General features: G+C 46.2%; 1 protein-coding gene across 1 annotated transcript; it reads right to left on the bottom strand.

The window, feature by feature from the left end:
* Positions 1-261: 261 nt before the first annotated feature.
* On the bottom strand, positions 262-20,189 carry IRF6 (interferon regulatory factor 6). The gene is made up of 9 exons (XM_036114201.2): positions 19,961-20,189; positions 15,840-15,923; positions 15,093-15,269; positions 10,866-11,070; positions 9,714-9,842; positions 7,345-7,488; positions 5,453-5,845; positions 4,425-4,543; positions 262-3,739 (listed from the first exon to the last, which is right to left on the bottom strand). Exons 3-9 carry the CDS (start codon positions 15,264-15,266, stop codon positions 3,515-3,517), a joined length of 1,389 nt encoding a protein of 462 aa, XP_035970094.1. The 5' UTR covers positions 15,267-15,269; positions 15,840-15,923; positions 19,961-20,189; the 3' UTR covers positions 262-3,514.
* Between the last annotated feature and the right edge of the window lie 1,171 nt (positions 20,190-21,360).

The following is a 21,360-nucleotide window of genomic DNA, read 5'->3' as shown; positions in this document are numbered from 1 at the left end:
ACTGTGGGCTCCTATACTGGAGGTCTCACTCCTGGCTCTACGTTGGTGGTATCTTCAGAAGGTGAACATAGACAAGTATGGAGTAAAGATGGGGCCAGCCTGGAAGGAGGATCAGTGTGTGGGAGCTGCCAGGCTAACATTGGCTCTTAGCTCAGAGGGAGTCAGAAGCAGAGACCAGAAACTAATTTTAGGATTTTTTCCTTCCCCGTATTTATTTTATTTTCCCATGGTCGTTAGCAATAAATCTGTAAAATGAAAGACTTATTTAGTTCGTTCATTTATTCTAACAACAAATACAGTTGACCCTTGAACAACGCAGGTGGTAGGAGGTGACCCACACAGTAGAAACTCTGAATATAACTTTTAACTCCCCCAAAACTTTACTAATAGCCTTCTATTGGCCAGAAGCCTTTCCAATAATATAAACAGTCAACACATATGTTTACAGCAACATTATATACTGTATTCTTACAATAAAGTAATCTAGAGGAAAAAATGCTAAAAAAAATCATAAGAAAATACATTTATCATACTGTACTAATCAGAAAACAATCTGAGTACAAGTGGGCCTGTGCAGTTCAAACCTGTGTTGTTCAAGGATCAGTTCTATTTGAGAACATAGTATGTACCAGACACTGGCAAGAGTCCAAGACAAACAGTCCCTACCTTCAGCGAGTTTGTAGTCACATAGGACACAGATGCTGAGCAATTACAAGGGAATTGATTATTTTGAAAAAAGAAGTACAGGATGATAGGGGAACATATACATATACATACAATTATATGGGGAAGGAATAAGCCCAGATCCAACACTTGCCCTCCCAATTTACCTACAGTGTTTTGTTTTGTTTAACTTTGAGCTAATCCAGTTTGGCGGGGTGGACAGAGAACAAAAAGAGCTAGTGACACCTTCCTCTAATTCCCCTTCCTCTCTTAAACAAGGTGGAGGCAAGAAAGCAGACCACACCAAGAGAGTGTGTGGTGTAGCCACCAAAGGAAGTAACGTCTCCAAGAAAGAAAGGGCACCTGGTATCTATCTGTCCATCAGGACCAGAGAAGGAGCACTGAGGGAGATCAGTGAACAGCCCTGCATGCATTCACCCAGCATTCTTTTTTTTTTTTTTTTAAAGATTTTATTTATTTAATTGACAGAGAGACACAGCGAGAGAGGGAACACAAGCAGGGGGGGTGGGAGAGGGAGAAGCAGGCTTCCAATAGAGCAGGGAGCCCGATGCGGGGCTCGATCCCAGCACCCTGGGATCATGACCTGAGCCGAAGGCAGACGCTTAACAACTGAGCCACCCAGGCGCCCCCTTTTTTTTTTTTTCTTAAGATGTATTTATTATTTGAAAGAGAGAGCGGGTGAGTGGGGGAGGTGGGGTAGGGAGTGGGCAGACGAAGAAGGAAAAAGAGAATCTCAAGCAGACTCCGCACTGAGCATGGAGCCCAATGTGGGGCTCAATGTCATGACCCTGAGGTCATGACCTGAGCTGAAATCAAGAGTCCAACACTTAACCAACTGAACCACCCAGGCGCTCCTCTCCCAGGATTCTGAAAACAATAAAAAAATGTGGAAGAAACTGGGCTCTCTGGTTAAGACTACATAAAACCACTCATCCACTCCTCTGGCATCTTTGTAAACTTTTCATTACAGTCACATACAGCAAGTTTGATCCTTCTTGGCCCTTCAGAACAATCTTCATCACCTTTTGCCAGCTCGTATTATCTCGGTCCCCGTCCAGATGGACAGCCTGGCTATTAGCCTCTCACAGCATAAGGGAAAAGGACTATCCAGATCTAGCAGTTGTCCTCCCAATTTACCTACAGTGGGTTCTTTTTAACTTTGAGCTGTGCAGTTACAGAGTTAGCCAGACACCAAAACCAAATCCTTCACATTACCCACTCAACAAAATGACCAAAAAATATAAAGTTTCTATACCTTGTATGTTTCCTGGTGTCTAGAAGCCCAACTTCTGCTCACAGCTACACTTGACATTTACTCAGATTTCTCTTGGTCATACTTTAGTAACAGCAGATCCCATTACGTCCCTTAGAGACCCTAAAACCACAGCTTCTGCATTCTAAATAAGTCCCACTGCCACCCGTAACTGAACTGAGCTTATGGCTTTCGAAGCTACCTGACTTTTTGGCTAGCTCAACTTCAGTAGGAAGTAGGGGATGGCCTAGTTTAAGGGTAGCACACTAGACATGGGTTTTCTTATAACAGCCTGGCACAGAGAGGCATCAGTATTCAAGAGCATTAGGGGCCTGCAATCAGAGATTAACATCTTGCTTTCCATTTAGGTCTTGGAGTTTAAATTATACTTTTTTTTTTTTTAAGGTTGGGGTAGGGCAAAAAGATCAGAGACGGAGCAAAAGTTAATAGATAAGACCAGTTTGTGGAAGCCACAGCTACAATGTTCTACACCACTCTTCACCTGAGTAGTCCACACCCAGCTACCTCCACAAGAAGGGAGACAAGCACGTTTGGGCCAGATGAGCCTTTTACAGAAGAGCACTGCCCTGTCCTCCTTCACCCTGAACACCCCATTTTTTCAAATGCAAAAAATCCAAATGATAGTAAGACTGTAAAAGTTTCCAAACAAGAAGGAACTGTTGCTTTTTTAGTAAGGAGTTTGTCCTAGATGCCCAGCTCACTCCCAACTCTTCCTCAAAGAATTAAAAAGAAAAAGAGCTCTATCCTCTCTGAAAGGTACCACTGAGTCATACTCTCATCTACCACACATACAGTGTTATTTTGAGTGGTGGCAAGGTAAATACCTGACAACCAACTGTGCAGAATCCCTAGGCCTTCTGTTGACAGATTCCCTTGAGGAGCTCAGTTTATGAGCTTTTACTCCACAGACCAGGTGACTTTCAGACTTTGGCACCTATTTCTATTTAGATATCAAGCTTGGTTCCTAAGCAACCAGCCAGCTCCCCTCCCTCTCACTTACCCCGTCAGGGAGCCAGCTTACTATACTAGCAGAACAGGTCAAACGGAGATCAATCTTGGACAAATCAGTGCTTGAGGGAACTTTAATGAAAGCAAGAAAAAAATGTGGTGCAAGAACAATGCAGAAGGGTTCTGTTCCAGGCAGTTCTGCCTTATACAAGTAGAATGAAGTCATCAGGTCAGAGTTTTAACTGGCATTATTTCAGGCATTATTCCAACCCCTTCGTTTTACAGTAATGAATCTGAAGCCTAGAGGTTAAATGACTTGGTGGTTCAAGGTCACACCACTGAAGCAAAGCTGCAGCTAGAACGCTGCTGTCCAAAGTCCCAGGCCAAATCTCCCTCTACTACATTACACTAACATTGCGAGGTTTAAAAAAGAAAGGGGGAATAAGAAGGGTGATTTTTCCATAAATTAAATCAACTTTAAAAGCCAGGCATATGTGGAGAATTGGAGGCCACTAACATTGTTAGAAAGAAGAAGTTTAAAAGCTGGTTAAATCTGAGTAATAAAAAATACCGATATGTACAATATTGTAAAAAAGATGGCATTCATGATTACTGGGCTGGCAGGGCAGGGGGTAGTTGCATGCTGGGGGTGGGCTGCATGGGCTGCCAGCTCTCCTGGGTTTGGAGGATGCGGTACAGCTGCTTCAGTTGAGCAACGATGTTATCTTTGATGTCTGGAGTTGAGATCTGCAGGCGGACACTGCCACTGTCAAAGGACCGTGTAAAATCACCAGAAAACATCTCGTAGATCATCCGAGCTACCACTGGAATGACCTGTTCAGGACACAGAGCACACAGGTATCCACTGAAGAGAAGGTATTTTTAAATAGCAGGAGGGACTCAAGATGATAGAAGGGACCAGTGAGGCCCTGGGGAAGGCCCCAACCCTTATGTCTAGATACTGGGTATGCCTTCTTCTCTCTGGACCATCCTGCTAAGGTCCACTCTAGAACTTGGTCCAAATGAAGGTGAAGAACCTATATGTCTCATCACATCACATGTCTAAATAAACAGCTGCTTCTTTAGTAAGACTTTTACCCACATTTCATCTGTTGACTATCTTTTTTACAAATCCAGGGACCAAACCCAAGTGGTCTTGCTGCCACTTACTGGAATAAGGTTACATTCTTAAAAGTAACTCAAAACGTTTTTCTTAAAGAGCTGGAAAGGACCATATACTGTTAGGTTTCAGCAAGACTCTAATGTCAGCAAGAGAATGCAAGGTAAGGTCTTCACTAAACCAGTCATCCACTTTGAGGACCCTGTGTGCTCCAGCTTGGTCCTATTTTGATAGGACCTACTTGGTTCTTACAATAAACAACGCTTGAGTCTGCTATTCTATCTGATGGGAATAAAATGCACATAGGCTGATGGACCTTTGCTCAGCATAACCCTAGTCCTAGGGGCTAAAGCACTGGTGAAAAGGCAAAGAGTTGTTGACACGTCCTTATATCCTCACCTGAACCAAGATGAGTTTTCTTTCCAGGGGTTTCCCATCTGGCCATTCTTCCCCAAAGCATAAGTAGATCTCAAATGGTGGCTGCTTCTCTATCTGTCCTTTCTGGTGGGCAATGAGATCTGTAGAAGGTGGAAGAGCAAGTTTGGTGTACTGGGCCATTCCATATCCACTCAGTAAATACTATCTTCTATGCTGTCCAATATGGTGGTCACTAGCCACATGTGGCTATTACATTTAAATTAATTAAAATTAATTAGTTCCTTAGTCATATGAGTCACATTTATGTGCTCAACTGTCCCATGTGGGCTACTGTGGACAACACAAATATAGAACACTTTTACCATTTCAGGGGGTTTTATTGGACATCACTAAACTGGACCTGGGGTTCAAATTATACTGTAAAATCCACATCTCAGTGTTCTCCCTAAATGTGTCTGCTTGAATTTGCCATTCAGATATTTCCCGAATGAGAAGAATATGTTTTGCTAATTATGATAAAGTCAACTTCCAACGTTAAGGTGGCATTGGTGGCATTTGGCAGTAATGACAAGGCTGTCTCCCTCTTCTGCCACTAAAGGAGCCACAGCTAACCTAAAAATAGCTTCCAAGTACATAGCTTTGGAGTGGAATGCCCTTCTTTGTTGCCCAGGCCACTTTCATTTCTCAGAACTAAGGTTCTCGGGGTGCCTGGGTGGCTCAGTCGGTTAAGCATCTGCCTTCGGCTCAGGTCATGATCCCAGGGTCCTGGGATCAAGCCCCACATCGGGCTCCCTGCTCGGCGGGAAGCCTGCTTCTCCCCCTCCCACTCCTGTTTGTGTTCCCTCTCTCACTGTCTTTCTCTCTGTCAAATAAATAAATAAAATCTTAAAAAAAAAAAAAAAAAAAGAACTAAGGTTCTCTTCTACCTTCACTTCCTCCAGGAGTTTTTTGTTAAGATCTTTGCAGAGCCAGGAGAGGGGGTAGGGAAGGTGGTAAACCTACTTCCAGGAAGAAGTTCCCAACCACCAACCTTCTGAAAAAAGACTTACCACTAAGGAACGTTTCCAGGCAAAACAGTTTGACCTTCTTTTGTCTCTCAATCAGGTTGGGGGCAACAAGTGATGGGGCACATGGCCCAGACCAGTACACCTTGCACTGGCACAGCCTGATGGCATAAATGGCATGACCGCTGACCTCCAGGATCAGTCCTCTGTCCATGACGTCTAGCAGCTTACTGGTGAACAGCTTCTGCTTCTCATTGGTGATATGCTCTGGACCTGGGAACTTGACCTGTTCCAGGCTGACAGGACCAAAGAGCTCCTCTTGGTCAGGCATGGGACCCAGGTCCCCATAGAAGAGCCGGCAGCCCTGGGGGTTGCTCACGGTCATGGTCTGCCCATATTCCTTCCCACGGTACTGAAACTTGATGTCCAGGTCAGTCACTGCAAGGTGAGAGAGGACAGTGAGAGTCCTGCTCTAATGCTCTGCCTGTCTATCTCTGAGACTCATGCAAGTCCATCGAGATGAAGCCACCTTTCAACCAGCATTCAGGAAGGTCACTACCACAGTTATCCTTCCTGCAACAAAGGAAGACATCATCCTATCCCTCGAATATTCACTCAAAAGGCTGCCTTAAAAGCAGACAGTTCAAGGTCCATGTATACTATCTCTGTTTAATCATTACACCCTAAGGGCTAGAATTTCTCCAAGCAAACTTCTGGGTCCAGTCTCCTCATTTATATTGAGTCTTCTGGTTGCCTGGGTGGCTCAGTCGTTAAGCGTCTGCCTTTGGCTCAGGTCATGGTCCCAGGGTCCTGGGATCGAGCCCCGCATTGGGCTCCCTCCTCGGCAGGAAGCCTGCTCTCCCTCTCCCACTCCCGCTGCTTGTTTTCCTGCTCTCGCTATCTCTGTCTCTGTCAAATAAATAAATAAAATCATTAAAAAAAAAAAATAAAGATATACTGACTGAGTCTTCACATTAGTAGGCATTGGAAGGAGCTAAAGAATAAGGTACCTGGTTTGTGTCTCATTTTTGGCTCATTTTTATTTATTTATTTATTTTTTAAAGATTTTATTTATTTATTTGAGAGAGAGAGAATGAGAGAGAACACATGAGAGGGGATAGGGTCAGAGGGCAAAGCAGACTCCCTGCCGAGCAGGGAGCCCGATGCGGGACTCGATCCAGGGACTCCAGGATCATGACCTGAGCCGAAGGCAGTCGCTTAACCAACTGAGCCACCCAGGCGCCCTTTTGGCTCATTTTTAAAGAAACCAGAAGAATAAGAAAAAACTACCAAGCCATCTTGTCTTTCTGAAAAATGATACACACAAGCACACTCTGTGGATCTGTTCTGATAATTTACCATAAAAGGACACAGTTCATGGCAGAGTAAATTTTCACTCCTCAAGCCTCAATTAAACCCTATAGGTCTTATCAAAGCTATTAGCCTCTTGGACAAAATACTAGCCCTCACATCCCCACCCCCCACCCCATCCCCACTACCATCATGTGTAGTGTGAAAGGGAGATGGGGCAGTGACATTGATTCTTCATTGAGATCAATTTGTGTTCAATTCAGAAAGATTTTCTCCCTTCCGAAAGCCCCTCAAAATCCAAGAACCTTCTTGATCAAATCCATGGCCATTAATCTTCCTATCCCTCAACTGGCCTTATGCCCAGATCCCCTAGCCAAACTGATTAACCCAGGCTTTCCACCCACCTAAGAGGTATGTAACCTCGAGCTGCAACCAATCAGAGCATCCCCATGGGCAGATAAATATGAACTAATGTTTCTTTACTTCTTCCCTGATGACTCATTAGCCAGCCAGGAACCAGACACAGAGGCTGCCTACATGGCAAAGAAATGGAGGCAGAAGGTAGGGCGGGGAAGGGACTATAAAAGGAGCTGAAGACCCAGCTAGAAAGATTAAGTCTCACTTACTTGGGAGAGAGCTGATCCACAGCTCTGGAGAGCTATAGAAGGGCTGTATAGGTGCCTGGGGTACATCTATTTCCAGAGGTTCAGTTTTGGGCCACACTGCTTCAGGGCTGCAGTTGCCCACACTGGCTGGTGCCATGGGAGAACCTAGAACAGAAAGATGTGGGTGAGCAGGCATGGGGGCACCACATATGTACATCACCTGGCTTGGGGCTCTAAAACCTAACAAGGTCAACAGACAAGAGTCAAACACTGGACTATGACTCAGTGCGGCAGCCCTTCAATGATTCCCACAATTAACACGATAAGAAATACAGTTCCCCTACTTCTACTTCCTAATCATATTAGTTCTCCCATAAACTCATAGTTCTGAAGACGCGAATTTGCTGAAGATTACCAGACGTGTGAGTTTTCTCTGGGGTTAAATCAGAATGAGCATGGATGAAAGGTTCCCTGTTGCAGATTTTCACCCCAGCAATTACATAGGAGTTGATTGTCTTCTATAAAATGAACTCAATTGAGTTAGCTGATTAGCTTTGAGTGTTTACAAATTCCATTAAAAACATACTTTCACATGCAGGAAACATCTGGAAGGATACCCAAAAATCTGAAAGGATCAGTTTCTTCCAGGGAAACTGAACAGGGGGCTCAGAGACAGGAAGGAAGGAAAAACTTTCAATTGATTATCTTTTTGTACCATTATGAATTTTAAACCATGTAAGACCAATATTTATTCAAAAGAATACAATTAAAGCTTTTAAGAAAGAAAATGAAATACCCATCCTATTTTCTTGCTATTCTCAAAGTTGGTTCACTCCAAAGTCTACAGATCTCTCCCCCTAGCCTCACCTCTTAGGCATCTATTCTTCAACAATTCTTCTTCCTCTGCCCCAACAGCTCTGAAATCATAGAAGTTAATGTTTCTTTGACCCTTCGTGCAAAAGTCTGGTTAAACCTATGTACCCATTTTACTTTTTTTTTTATTTTTAAAGATTTATTTATTTGAGAAAGAGCAAGTGCACAAATGGGGGAAGGGCAAAGGGAGAGAGAGAGAGTGGATCCTCAAGTAGACTCCCCACTGAGCAGAGAGCCCAACTTGGGGCTCAATCCCAGGACCCAGAGATCATGACCTGAGTGGAAATCAACAGTCAGACATCCAACCAACTAAGCCACCCAGGTGCCCCTACTTTTTAAATAGATGTCCCACATCTTCCCAAAAAGAATCCAAAGCAACCCCTAACATAAGGCCACACAATATTTGCTTTGGTAAAATATGAACAGAAATAGGAAATCAGGATCCTGGAAATAGGTTGCATCCTTTTAAGGGGTGAAAACAACAGAATGAGCCAGCCAAGGATTTGGGAAAGGATCTCATATTTCCAGATATCCAACTCAAATCACTAAGTGGGAATGTAACATGTGGCAATATTGACCTGAAAGAGCTCAATGTTATTTTTCTTTACTCATCACTTGGTTGTAAAGATATAAATGGTAGGTTAAGTGAAGGAGGGAAGTGGACAGATAATAAGCGTCATTTCCTGATTCTCAAAGGTAAGGGAATCACCTAAAGTAGGGGACTCCAAAATCCCAAAGGAATCATCTTGATAAATTTTCTAAGTGGCACAAGGACCTCATTTGACCCATAGCAGTGTGATGGAACTAGAAAACACAGTGATGAGCTTCTCAACTAAATGCATGGCATTAGACTAGGAGCATTTCAGTGGACAGTTCAAGTGAAGATGCCGAAGAGCACTTCACCTTGTGTTTGGGCATTCTCCAAATGTGCGCTGGAAGAGTCAGTACCTGCTCTGTCACAGTGATCTTCCAACCTCTCAACTCATTTTTCCTAGGAAGCTGAATTCAAAAAGTCCATAAAAGAAGCAAAAAGTCTCTTGCAGATAACTTCTATCAAAGCCTAGTATTAAGAGCTGTAGAAACCACCAGTTTCCCATGACCTAGCCTTAGCAGAGTAGATCCTGCTAAGAAAGTGACACAAAATTTATACCAAGGGAAATAGTGGAAGAGTTTGCCTATAATTCGTCAAAATGATATCTACACTTGGCCTCAAGGAAATCAGTGAAATTTGTAACAATGATGCTTTGTATGTGGGATTGAGAATGAATTTGTTTAATTTCTCAGAATTATCTGTAAGATTCAGAAGATGTTCTCTATGCCTGGAAGCCGCCCACTGGGATAACTGGGCCAGCAGAGTTCCCCTGTCTGTGACCCCTACTTGCTAATAGACCAGCAGCTTGACCACAGGGCCTTGTCACTGCTCCCAGTGCAGCGGGGGCTGAGGGGGGCCAGTAGCTGTTAATCAAAGCCCGTTCCATCCTCTTCATTCTTCTGTACCACCTACCACCCCCACTCACCATTGATGTTCAGGAAGGGGAAGGTGTCCTGGATGGGAACATGGTGCTGTGACTGATCAAGCTCATCTTCCTCATCTTCTTCATCTACATCATTATCCTTCTCATCCCAAGGAGCAGATCCAGTGGATCCTAACCGAGAAACAGACATGTAAGCCCTCGAGTGAGTAACTGGGGTTGCACTGTCATCTTTGCAGCTGATCCACTGTACATGCTAGGTACTACCAGCTCCCGGGGTTCAGTGTGCACCCCTAATGCCCTAGCCAAAAAGAGTGAGAACCAAAGGTATATGAACCTCTGGCTCTAACTCCTCCTACTGAGCTCTAATGTAAACTCTCTTCCCCTCCCCTACCCAGGAGCTGCAGACCCTATCCCCTTTCCTAGAAATCTCTTAATTCTCACTTTAAACCTCTTGCCACACCTCAGCATCCCTTTTAAGGACTCAAGGACACCAACTTTTCCCCTTTGTAAGCTTAATGTGAGGACAGACCCTTCTCTCTGGGCAGGGCCTCACTAGATCCATTGGAAGACAAGTCTAAATTTTCCGGTTCTTGGTACTTGCTGAGCATTGGGTAAATAGGAGGATCGGGTGGTATTCTTTTAGGAAAAGTATCCTACAAATTAAATAATCACTCATCTAACATTTACAAAGGGAACTTAATAGCTTTTAAATGTCATGTCAATTGAGTCTTAAAATAGTCTTTAAAGTAGGCAGGAAAGATGAGAGCCCAGATTTTACCACTGAAGAAACTGAGGCTCAAAGGTCAAATGACTTGATTCCATGTCCCACAAGGAGCAAAGTGATAAGAGCCAGGTTCAGAACTCAAACCTCCTAAGTTTTAATTCCTCCATCTTCAAAACTACCTGACCTCTCCTCTCAGCATTGAGTCTCAAGGGAAGCTCTTCCTACAGTAGGACTCTATACTCCCTGTGCTTTCTCATGCTTTAAGCAGTCACGCCAGTAACTATTCCCCTAAATGAACAAGAAGATTTTGCTGACTTTAGATCTTTTGTTCTCTGGGTCCTTCCTAGGGAAAGGCTTTTTTGCTTTGTAACTAAACTTTGTAAGCAATATTCAAGTCAACTATCTCTTTAAAAGTCCAGCCCAGAACCTGGCTTACTGTCCACCTGTCCCGCCAGCAGCTGGGGCCTCACCTGGGTTAATGATTGATCCCTGAGGCTGCGGGATGTCACACACTTGATATATCTTCACCGGGTTCATGGGTACTTCCTTGGTGCCATCGTACATCAGGTTGAATTCCCTGCTCTTGTTGAGAGCACAGCGGAGCTGGGCCTTCCATTTAGCTGGGTCAGGGTCATCCACCCCTTCCTGGTACTTCCCTGTCTCCACAGCCCAGGCCTGAGGAACAGGAAACCGCAGTGAATGCCTGCCGTTGCCCAGAAACACTGCCAAGTGTGCGCACCCTCTCTCATACACACATGCGCGTACACCCCTGCCTGACTGCCCTGCCATCCGGATCCCCACTTACAGAGCCGGCAGCAAGCAGCACCACCCTCAGGACCAGGCCAGGCAGGGCCTGAGGGAAATTAAGCCATATGCAAACACAATCTTTTGAAAGGAGGAGCCTTATCTCAACTGTTGGTGCCAGCACCACCTGTCAAGAGTGGCTATAATAAGGGTTGGAAATAAAGAAAAGTCTGGAAAAAATACAGTTCACCCTTGAACAAAACAGGGGTCAGGAATACCGACCGCCTGCACCGTCAAAAATCCACATATTTAATTTTTGACTCCCCAAAACTTAACTATCTTACTGGTAACAGTTGATTAACACATATTTTGTATTATAGACTATATTCTTACAATAAAGCAAGCTAAAGAAAATGCTATTAAGAAAATCATAAGGAAGAGAAAATATAATTTATAGTACAGTATTTATTGAAAAAAAAAATCTGCACATAAGTGGACCAGTGCAGGGGTGCCTGGCTGGCTCGGTCAGAAAAGCATGCGGCTCTTGATCTCCAGGTCGTGAGTTTGGGCCCCACGCTGGGTGTAGAGATTACTTAAATAAATAAGCTTAAAAAAAATAAATAAAGAAGTGAACCCGTGCAGTTCCAACTCATGTTGTTCAAGCATCCACTGTATACACCACAATGCTAATGGTAACTTTGGATAGCAGGATTTCAGGTAAATTTTTTATTTTGGCTTATTTGTTTTTGACATTAATTACTTATGTAATAAGACAAAGGGAGCTGGCATGTGATATGAAGAATTTGGCCTTGCTGTTCCCTCCCCATACATTCTTCAATCTGATGCATAAATAATTGTAGAAAACAAGTGCCCCTAGGAGTAACAGCCTGTAGGGGGGCAAGGTAGCATACTCTGGGAGTTCAGCTGGAGGCAGAGGGCCTCATTCAGGTGGCCCCATGTCCGAGTAAACCCACACCCCCTGCCCTTCCCTAGTTCCTCAAAGTCCCACTTCACTGGAAATACTTTGCTGCAAACACCAGGGGCTGGTGGCATGAGCTAAAACCACTTTGGCTCCTCCTTGCTGGTTTTCAGTTTCTGGGTCCCAAAGCATGTATGTTTCTGCTCACGGCATATCCACTCTCCCCCACTGCTAACATATTCTCAGATCTCTATGCTTTCTTCAGGATGTTATGTTCTGATGCAGAAAAGGGGGATGTCATTAGCAGAGTCCTCAAGACCAGGAAGCACACCCCAGCTTGTTCACACGGACAGGGCACGTGTCTAATACCAACTCCCTGCCTCTGCTTCTGACCTCAAGCTGAAATGGAAATTTTCCGCCCCATCCTTTGAGATCTCTGATCTCCCTCAGTCACTCCCCCGTCAGAGCCTGATGATCACGGATGAGGAAGTTTCTTCCGGTACAAATTTAAATCCTTCTCTTCTAATTCAGGCTCACTTCTTACCATCTCCTCAGACTTGGGGGCACCTGCATTTGTTTTGCAGTACAGGATGCAGAGGTCTGATAGAGGGGTGCTGCCCGAGATGGCTGTGCTCGAAAAAATACAGTTCACTGGGTCCCTCCAGGGGATTCCGACGTCACTGGTCCACAGTATCTGAGAAGCACATCTCCAGTTGTGCCTGGTGGTACCTGACTGCTACCTCACCACATTCTCCCCTCCGTTTATTTGATTCCCTGTGCCCACTCCCACTCTAGCCCCACCCAGCTGGCTTGGGCTGTGCTGACTTTGGCACAGGCCTACAGAGTTCCTTGGCTCCCTAAATCTCTGCCCCTCCATGGAGAGCAGCCAGGCTAAGCCAAAACCACAGCCCCAGCCTTCCTGCTCACAACAGAGCCGTTGCTCCTCAGGGCCCACTCAGATGGTGCAGCGGGCCCAAGGCTGATGCAGCAGAGGGTAGTACCCAGCACATGGCAATCACTGTGATTTATAAATGTGACTTACTCAGACCCATTCTGAGCCTTGCTTCTGACACTCAGGTCACTGTGCAGGTCCCCACTCCTCCTCCAGAAATGGAAGTAACTTCTGTATTTTAATGGTAATTCACTAGTCCCTCCCCACACGTCATTTCACTCAATTCTCACAACAATCCTGTGAGGCAGGCAAGACTGGTTTCATCCCCATTTTACTGAAGGGGAAGCTAAAGACCAAAGAGATTATGTGACTTGCTCAAGACCATACACGCCATTGATAGCAGTAGGATTTGACCCAGGTCTTCCAATTCCATTCTCTCTTCCAATGGGGGAGCAGATAGGCTTGGGTTCAAATTCTGGCCACACCCCTTATTGGCTGCCTGATTTGAGCAGGTTGTTTAGCTCCTCGGAGACTCGGCCTCTGCATCTACAACGTGAGAGTAATACCTCCCTTACAGAGTTGCTGAGAATCAAATGAGATAATGGACAGGGGATACAGAGCGGGCACCCATTTAATGCTAGTGCCCCCCTGCCCCCTTCCCGCCCCCACATATCCTACCCAAGGCCTGTCAGAGCTTGGGATGTGTGAAAGCACCCTCACTCTTCTCCTGACTTCCAAGGCCCTCCCTTAGCATTCTGCAAACAGAGATACAGATATAAATAAGACAAGCTTTCTGCAGCCACCTTTTTCTCAAGCCCTGAACACATAGATCACTCTCCTGCGTCGGGCTTTCAGGAACCAGCCTCTTCCGCCATGGCCAGCCACCCCCAGCCACCAACGGCAAATCCAGTTTCAAACCAAGGCGACAACCAGAGACCAGCTGGGCCAGGGCAGGCCCATCCCCCTCTCGATGCCAACCTCAGTAATTAGGGCTGGTTTACAGATGTTTTCCCTGTCATTTCCATATCATTATTTTTTAAATTAAAAGCGCTCATTTACTTTCTTTCTAAGTGCTCTCAGGCCAATTTTCCCTCTACCTCTTGTATCTATACCTGATATAACTGAGTTGGGTGGGAAACATCTCTAGGATGGCTCTCTTCGAGGGGTAAGCCCACTTCTTCTGATCCAATCTCAGCAAGAACCTGGGGCCATCAATCTTGAGAGGCCCAGGGTAGGGACTGGATTTCACTTCTGACTTCCAGCTTATAGAGGGAAGAAAAGGCTAAACTCACTTCTCCGTGTCTTGGGGATGCAGGAACTAAAGCAACTCATGAGATGGAAGGCTGACCAGCACAGAGAAGTTGGTCTGAAGCAGAGGCACACGGTCCAGAGTTATAAACCACATAACACCCCTCCCCATGACCAGCTTCCCACCTACTTCTGTCTTAAAGCCAAGCTTTGGCTTCATTAAATTTTGTAAAATGCCATCTGATTAAATCTTGTTTTCAGTTAAGTAAAACAACTGTCACATCAGAGCTATTTTTTATTTAAGAAAACATACTTGTATAATAAAAACTTGTACTAAATCACCATTAATTTTTAAGCAGAGGTTATGGATAGGGCAAGATATTTTAATATCAAAAGAACACCTTGCAGAGGGCCCTCTACACCCATCCTACAGGCTATGTTAGGAGCCTGCTAACACTCAGTAGTTCTGTCCTGGTCTGAAGAGTCATTCCCAGGCCCAAGCACCTCTCTTCATAGCAAGAGCCCTGAGTGAATGAAGAGGAAGAGTCATTTGCTGATCCTCGGGAGCTTTTGGAACCACCACACCAATACGATCACTTGCAGTTTAGCCAACTGCACCTGGAATCTTTTGGGATGTGAATTGAGTACCTTCAACCAATGGGAAAGAATAAACAGACTCAAACATTATAGATGTGCCCCAGCAAGAGAAATTACTATGCCTAAGTTTGGGCACCCCCTTCATAAACATTCTCTCTGATGCATCAGCATTTTGGATCTACTGTATTCCTCACGCCAAAATAGAAAACAGAACAAAACAACAACAACCAAAAAACTCAGAAAGCTCTGACAGAACTGGAAAACATTTTAAGTCAGATGGTGCAAGAAGTCCTTTACCTTGAAAATGGTATTTTCCTCCTCTTGTTGGGGGCTATGCCGGGTAGCATGTTTCCAGGGAATCTGGAAGCGTTTGGAGTCCCTGTGTAGCCAGATGAGCCCGGGGTACAGGCCACTATCCACCTGGGCCACCAGCCAGGGCTTCAGCCGAACTCTGCGGGGGTGGAGGGCCATGATCTGTAGGGGGTTGCGGGGGGAGGGTAAAGAGTAGGGAGAGCAGGAGAATTAGGCCAGCCTCTGGGAACTTTTCCCAGCCACTGTTCCCGTATGATAGAGCTACAGTTTCATTAGATTACAGCAAAGAAACTAAATATGGGAATAAACTGTGCCAGGTGGGGAAGAAAAGAAAAGAGGTTAAAAGGTTCTTTTGATTCTTATTCCAAAGCCATTTATACTTCATGTTCTAGCCAAATCAGACTTATCATGTAAGTAGATCACATTTCTTCTATTTAAATCCTGAAGCAGAAAAATAAAAAAAAGATGACATCATCCCTGCTGGAACACAGTCCTTCCTGAAGAATCAAGGGCTTTGAAAAAGAAGTGAAATTGCTCTTTTCAATCTCATCTCAGGAGACGGGAGGAAAAAAGGTATGGAAAGAGCAAAGACAGGGGCAAGAATTTGAAGCACACTTTCTTTTTAGACAAGACAACTAAAGGTGATCGGGAATATTTTAGTTAAGAAATGGCACCATCGTGGTGAGAGAGAAGGCGGCAAGGGTGGGTCCTGGTTCCCAAGTCCACACTTACAGAGATGAGCAGGCAGCGTATCCACGGGGATCCGAAGAGCTGGGCCTCAAGTCAGCTCTCCTTGCTCTGGGCCAGCCAAAGACTCTGTACCAAGAAAAAGGGGTCTTGAGTTGGTTATCCACAAGACAATCCAGTGGCTGGGAGAAGACTTGGGAACATGGGAGACACAGGCTCTGAGGACCCTTCTTGCAAAGTCCAGGAACCCAAGAATAATCAAATGCTACGGCTCCTCACCCTAGACTGCTAAAAACAATCATAAGACAAGCTCTGCTCTGCTCAGATGGCCTCCTCCACCTGGGTCTGTTTATCTCCCCACAGAGGCTAAAGTGAACGCATTAGTTGCAGGAGCTGGCCTGGGTAAAGTCTGCAATTGATTCTCATAAAAATACACGGGCAGAGCAGATAACATTCGGCAACAGCCAGCACTCAGAGCAGGAAACAAAGGCCTGCCCAGACTGGGTGCCTTTAGGAAAAACTGGCCACTAGAGAATTGTTTGCCTGGGATGTTGTGTTTAGATTTTTTTTTTGGTGTTCTCCTTTTACTTTGTTTTTACTTAAGGTGAGGCCTGCAAAATTCGCATTCACTCAACAAATATGTGTTCATTGGCTACTGTGAGTCCAGCACTATGTGGGTGAGAAAGGGCATCGTTTTCATCAGCCTCCCTGAAGAAATCCCCACTGGAACTGCTCAAGCCCCACAATGGCCTGAGGAAAGGAAGATAAATAAGTCACCTTCACACCCAGGAAGGTCCCCACCTGGATCATAGTTCAGAAACCAAACCAGTTGAGTCAGCTGAAGGCTCCCACTCACAGGAGCTTAGTTGAGGGGGCGGCCCCTAACACCACTTCCTTCCCCAGCCAGACTCCCAACAAACAGGGAAAACCCAAACCCCACTAAACTTCTGGCACTTTAAGAGCAAGGCAGGACCTGCTCTTACCTGAGCCTTCTGACCCAATTAACAAGTCCTGCAACTGAAACCTTCCCCCTGGGAGCACAGCTCACAGTGGGCAGGTGAGGGTGGCATGCAATATTCAACTGTACCCCCACCCCACCCCACCCCCATGTTCTTGGCCTTGTTTAGGTTGTTTTGTAGGGCAGCAAGTCAAGCCATCAAACGGGGGGGGGGGAGGCGGGGGGGGGAACATTTACCTTTTAAGGAGGAGAGAATGCATATTCTCCTAGAGGCAAGTTCTACCTTCTCCTCAGTCCCAGCCTACTGGAAAGGGGATGACGGGAAGGACGATAGGGAAATGGGCAGCACATTGGTCAACCTCGTGAGGGACTTTTGAGAATTTCTATTGCAGTACCCATAAGTCCTGTGTCTACGCTTGTCAGACATGTGAAATCCAGTTCTTGACGGACCACAGACTTTGAAGAAAAGGGCTTATCCTAGTTGATCGACAGCTCATCAAGAAAAAATTAAAGCAACCAAGTCAACACAGAGAACTGCACATAGTGATAGGGAAGGAGAAGCAATCTCAGAGATTGATTGTTAAGATCTAGAGTCCTGGGTTCTCAGCATTCTCTCGAGATGGCACTATACATGAGCAACCCCGCCCCTGCCTTCATGCCTCACTTGCATCGCTAACCCTCTCCACCTTCTGAAAGCCAGCCAACATCCCCCCCACCTGCCACCCAGTAACTAGAGCTGTAAAAACCGGCAGAGAGGGAAAAGTTGGAAGCAACCAAAATAACCGAGGCAAATGGCTAATTACATATTCACAGGCTGCACTATTAAGCAACCATTAACAACGGGGTGTCTGAAGAATTTTTATTGGATTTGGGGAAATGTTTACAACATGAAGGGAGAAAATACACCATACAATATTGACTTACAGTAGTATCTCCGTCCTGTAACATAACATGCACTTGCACATACATACATATAATTAAAAAAAGGAAAAGAAATAATACACCAGTGTAACAAGATATCCATAATCGTTAGCTGGTAATAGGATTATGGGTGAATTTTATACTTGTCTATATACTTTTGTATATGATTCACATTTTCCTACAATGACATGTTTCAATTTATAATAAAATGAAAAAAAAAAACAACACAAAAAACCAGGGCGCCTGGGTGGCTCTGTCAGTTAAGCGTCTGCCTTCGCTCAGGTCATGATCTCAGGGTCCTGGGATCGAGCCCTGCATCGGGCTCCCTGCTCAGCAGGAAGCCTTCCTCTCCCTCTGCCTGCTTCTCCCCCTGCTTGTGCTGTCTCTCTCTCTCTGTCAAATAAATAAATAAATAAATCTTTTTAAAAAAATGAAAAAAAACAAGTAGTATTTTTTTAACCACAGAAAGCTAAGGCCTTTCTTGGCCACTGGAAGGTATAAAAGATGATGCCCTTCAGCTGCTGAGACCATGATACCAACGATCCTTCATACCTACATAGGCTTTACAGTTTTTTACATGCACTTTTATTTAATGTGTTTGATTTCATCCTCATGATCTGGAAGTAGTACTATTATCATCCCCATTTTATAGCTGGGTTAACTGAGACACAGAAAAGTGCCTCATCTGGGGCCTGGACCCAACACTCCTGAGTCAAAGTATGCCATAGTACTGAATCCTGCCACGATACCCTGCCTTCCAAGTCCCTCCTTTTGTACACTAAGAGAGTAAACCAAAATACTGACAAGATCCCAGCAGCATGAAGGGCCAAGGAAGTGGTTAAGGAGGAGACTGGATGACACCCACCCCCAAACACACCTAACTCAGAGTTCTCTTTCAAAACACTCACATCACTCAAATCTCAATGCCCACAGAACCTCAGCCTAGCTGAACTCAACCCTGGGATCGCTAGCTGCCATCACAATGAAATTCAAAGCCTGTGTGTCCAACAGGTATTCACCCAGCCAAAAAACAAAGATGCTAACCCACTCCCCTCACACTGGGCATTGAGCCGGGACACTTTCAACCTCCCCAAGGCACTAACCATCCTCTCTCACACACCCATTCCAGGGAGCAGGTCCTCTATAAACAGCCCCCACTGCCACCTCTGCAGCCCCTGCCCAGCCTAGTTTCCAGGGGCACCACTACCTCAAAGCTGAGATTCGAGATTGGGCTGCCAATGGTTTGGCTCAGAGCAAAACACACTTGCCAGGTAGTCCCGCTTTTTCCCTTCCCCTGGAGCGAACTGAAGGCAATATTCCAAGTTCCCCAATCTTACCTCCATTTAGTTTAGCCCTGCTTAAGGGTAAATTCTATGCCTCTCACCATAATTCCCATGCCCTTCCTCCCTGCTGGATTGAAGTTGGGGGCTGGTGAGAGGGAGCTACAGGGTACTGGGTGCTGCTGCCATGCATTATGCACACCCTAAACTGCTCTCCTAGGTCAGCACCAGCTTTCACCAACTCCTACTCAAGCACCTTCTCCCTCTCCCTTCCCTGGATTCCACTTTTGACATGCACTAGGAAAGCAGGGTTGGGACAGAGATGACCCTTTTACTACAAAGCAGGCTCCCTGTAAAGAGGGGCACCCCGGGTCTCCTTTCCAGTCAGGCCTGGGACACTTTCCCCATTTTTCCACACCCACCCTCCATCCCCTTCAGGCGAAGTGGGCCTCACCCCCAGAGCAACCACACCCAGCGCCACCCTCCCCAACACCAAGCTTGGCTACTTGGAAATCCATGGGTGTCTCCCAGGCCCCAGGTAGGGGCCTGACTGCTAAACAAATTCAAGGAGAAAAAACAAACTGGCTAAAGCTCCTGACCGCCCCCATCCCCATTTCCCCAAACACCCACTAAGACCAAAGGCCTGCAGGCCTGGGAAATCCCCTCTTTGGGACACTGGGCCCAGCGAGCTGGTAAGACCGGAGGGGCGGAGGCGCCGTAGCTCTAGCCTATGGTGGGTGGGTAGGGGCCGAGAGCGGCACACTCCGGTAGGGCAGGGAGGGAAAGAGAGCAGAGAGAAGTGTGGGCTCGGGAGGGGCCCCGTGCTCCAGGGCTAGGACCGCCCAGAAGCTACCTAAAGCAGGGCGACAGGCACCCAGCCCCAGAAGGTCTCCCCAAACAAACAGATGTTCTCAAGCAAGGTTCCTAACCCCACAAACGCTGGGGCGGGTGGGTCCCCACCGCCCCACCCCCTTCCAAAGCTAGTGTTCAAAAGTTAGCGTCCTCACCTTTTCTCAATCCGGCGACCAGAAGCGGACGTCCCTCCGAACCACGTCCCCAGTTAAGATCACCCGTCGCCACCGCTCTTCTTCACCGGTCGGGTAAGCAACACCTGGCTTTGCGCAGGTAGAGTCTTCGAGCTCCGCTCCCCGTCCCGCACCGGCCCTTACCTGCCCGACCCAGGTGCGCCGAACTCACGTCACCGCCTCGCCCTGGGACGCCGCAGCCCCCTCCGCCGTCCGGCCACGCCTCCCAGGTATGGCCACGCCCTCTCGCGTTCAGGATTGGCGGGTTGCGAGAAATAGGAGACTCTGTGTTCTTGGGCGGCCCAGCACCGCCCAGCCCCTTCCCCACCTCACTCTCCTGCTTCTAACCCCGGCTGAGAAAATTCCCAGACTCGCGTCTGGGCCTTATGCCTCGGGGCTGGTGGTCTTGGAAACTGGGAAGTCAGATCTAAAGTGGAGAGGGTGCCTCCCCTTTCCTCTTGTCCCATAGTTGCCCTGCGGTATGGAGACAGTTAACCACAAATAAGGGTTTAGAGATTCTGGGCTGGCCGCACTACCCGTGGGCCTGTTTAAGTGAGTGGAATATGGAAAAGGGAGTTAGGACACTTGGTCCCTTGGAGGGGGAAGCCCTATGGCTTCCAGGGCAGGAATTCTGCCTTTATTCTGCCCCTCACCCCAGTGACTGTAAATTACTTGGCTTCTTGGTTTCACTTTTCTCGTCTATTCAAGAATATTTGCTGCCTTTTCCAGTCACTATCCGGTAATGATTAAAAGCATGGCCTCTGGAGCTATTAGGATTCAAACCCCAACTGCATCAGTTACTACAGACTTGGGAAAGTTTCTTAAGCTCTCTGGGCCTCAGTTTCTTATCTATACAACGAGGTAAATAATAGTACCCACCTCAAAGTGGTGTTGTGGGGGTCCGATAAATTGCTTCATAAAAAGCATTTGGAGCAGTACTTACTGAGTGATATATAAATACTTGAAATTTTTGTATAAGGATAAAAAGTATATAGACAGTGCCTCACAGAATGAGGTGACATCTCCTGTTACTACCTGACATTCAAGGCCAATATGTCCCCTAACAGGTGTTTGATGAGAGTTCCCTCTCCTTTCCCACTACAGTGAACCCCAGTCCTTATAGAGTACATGCTTACAGTGAGCTCTGTACCAGTACATGAGACCTGAGGCACTGAGCTGGCACAGGTAGGAAGGGGCATAAGCAGGGTACTTAGGTTTTGGAGTTTAAAGCAATGTGTGAGAGACCATGAAGGAGTGGTGTTATGGTTGAATTGTGCCCCCCCCCCAAATTCAGATGTTGAAGTCCTACAGCCCCCAATACCTCAGGATGTGACCTTATTTGGACATAGGGTCTTGACAGAGGTGATCGAGTTAAAATGAGG

This window comes from Halichoerus grypus, chromosome 7 (assembly GCF_964656455.1).
Source record: "Halichoerus grypus chromosome 7, mHalGry1.hap1.1, whole genome shotgun sequence".
Taxonomy (NCBI): domain Eukaryota; kingdom Metazoa; phylum Chordata; class Mammalia; order Carnivora; family Phocidae; genus Halichoerus; species Halichoerus grypus.
Note: the sequence above shows the minus strand (reverse complement) of the source record. Positions and strands in the feature narration are given on the sequence as shown.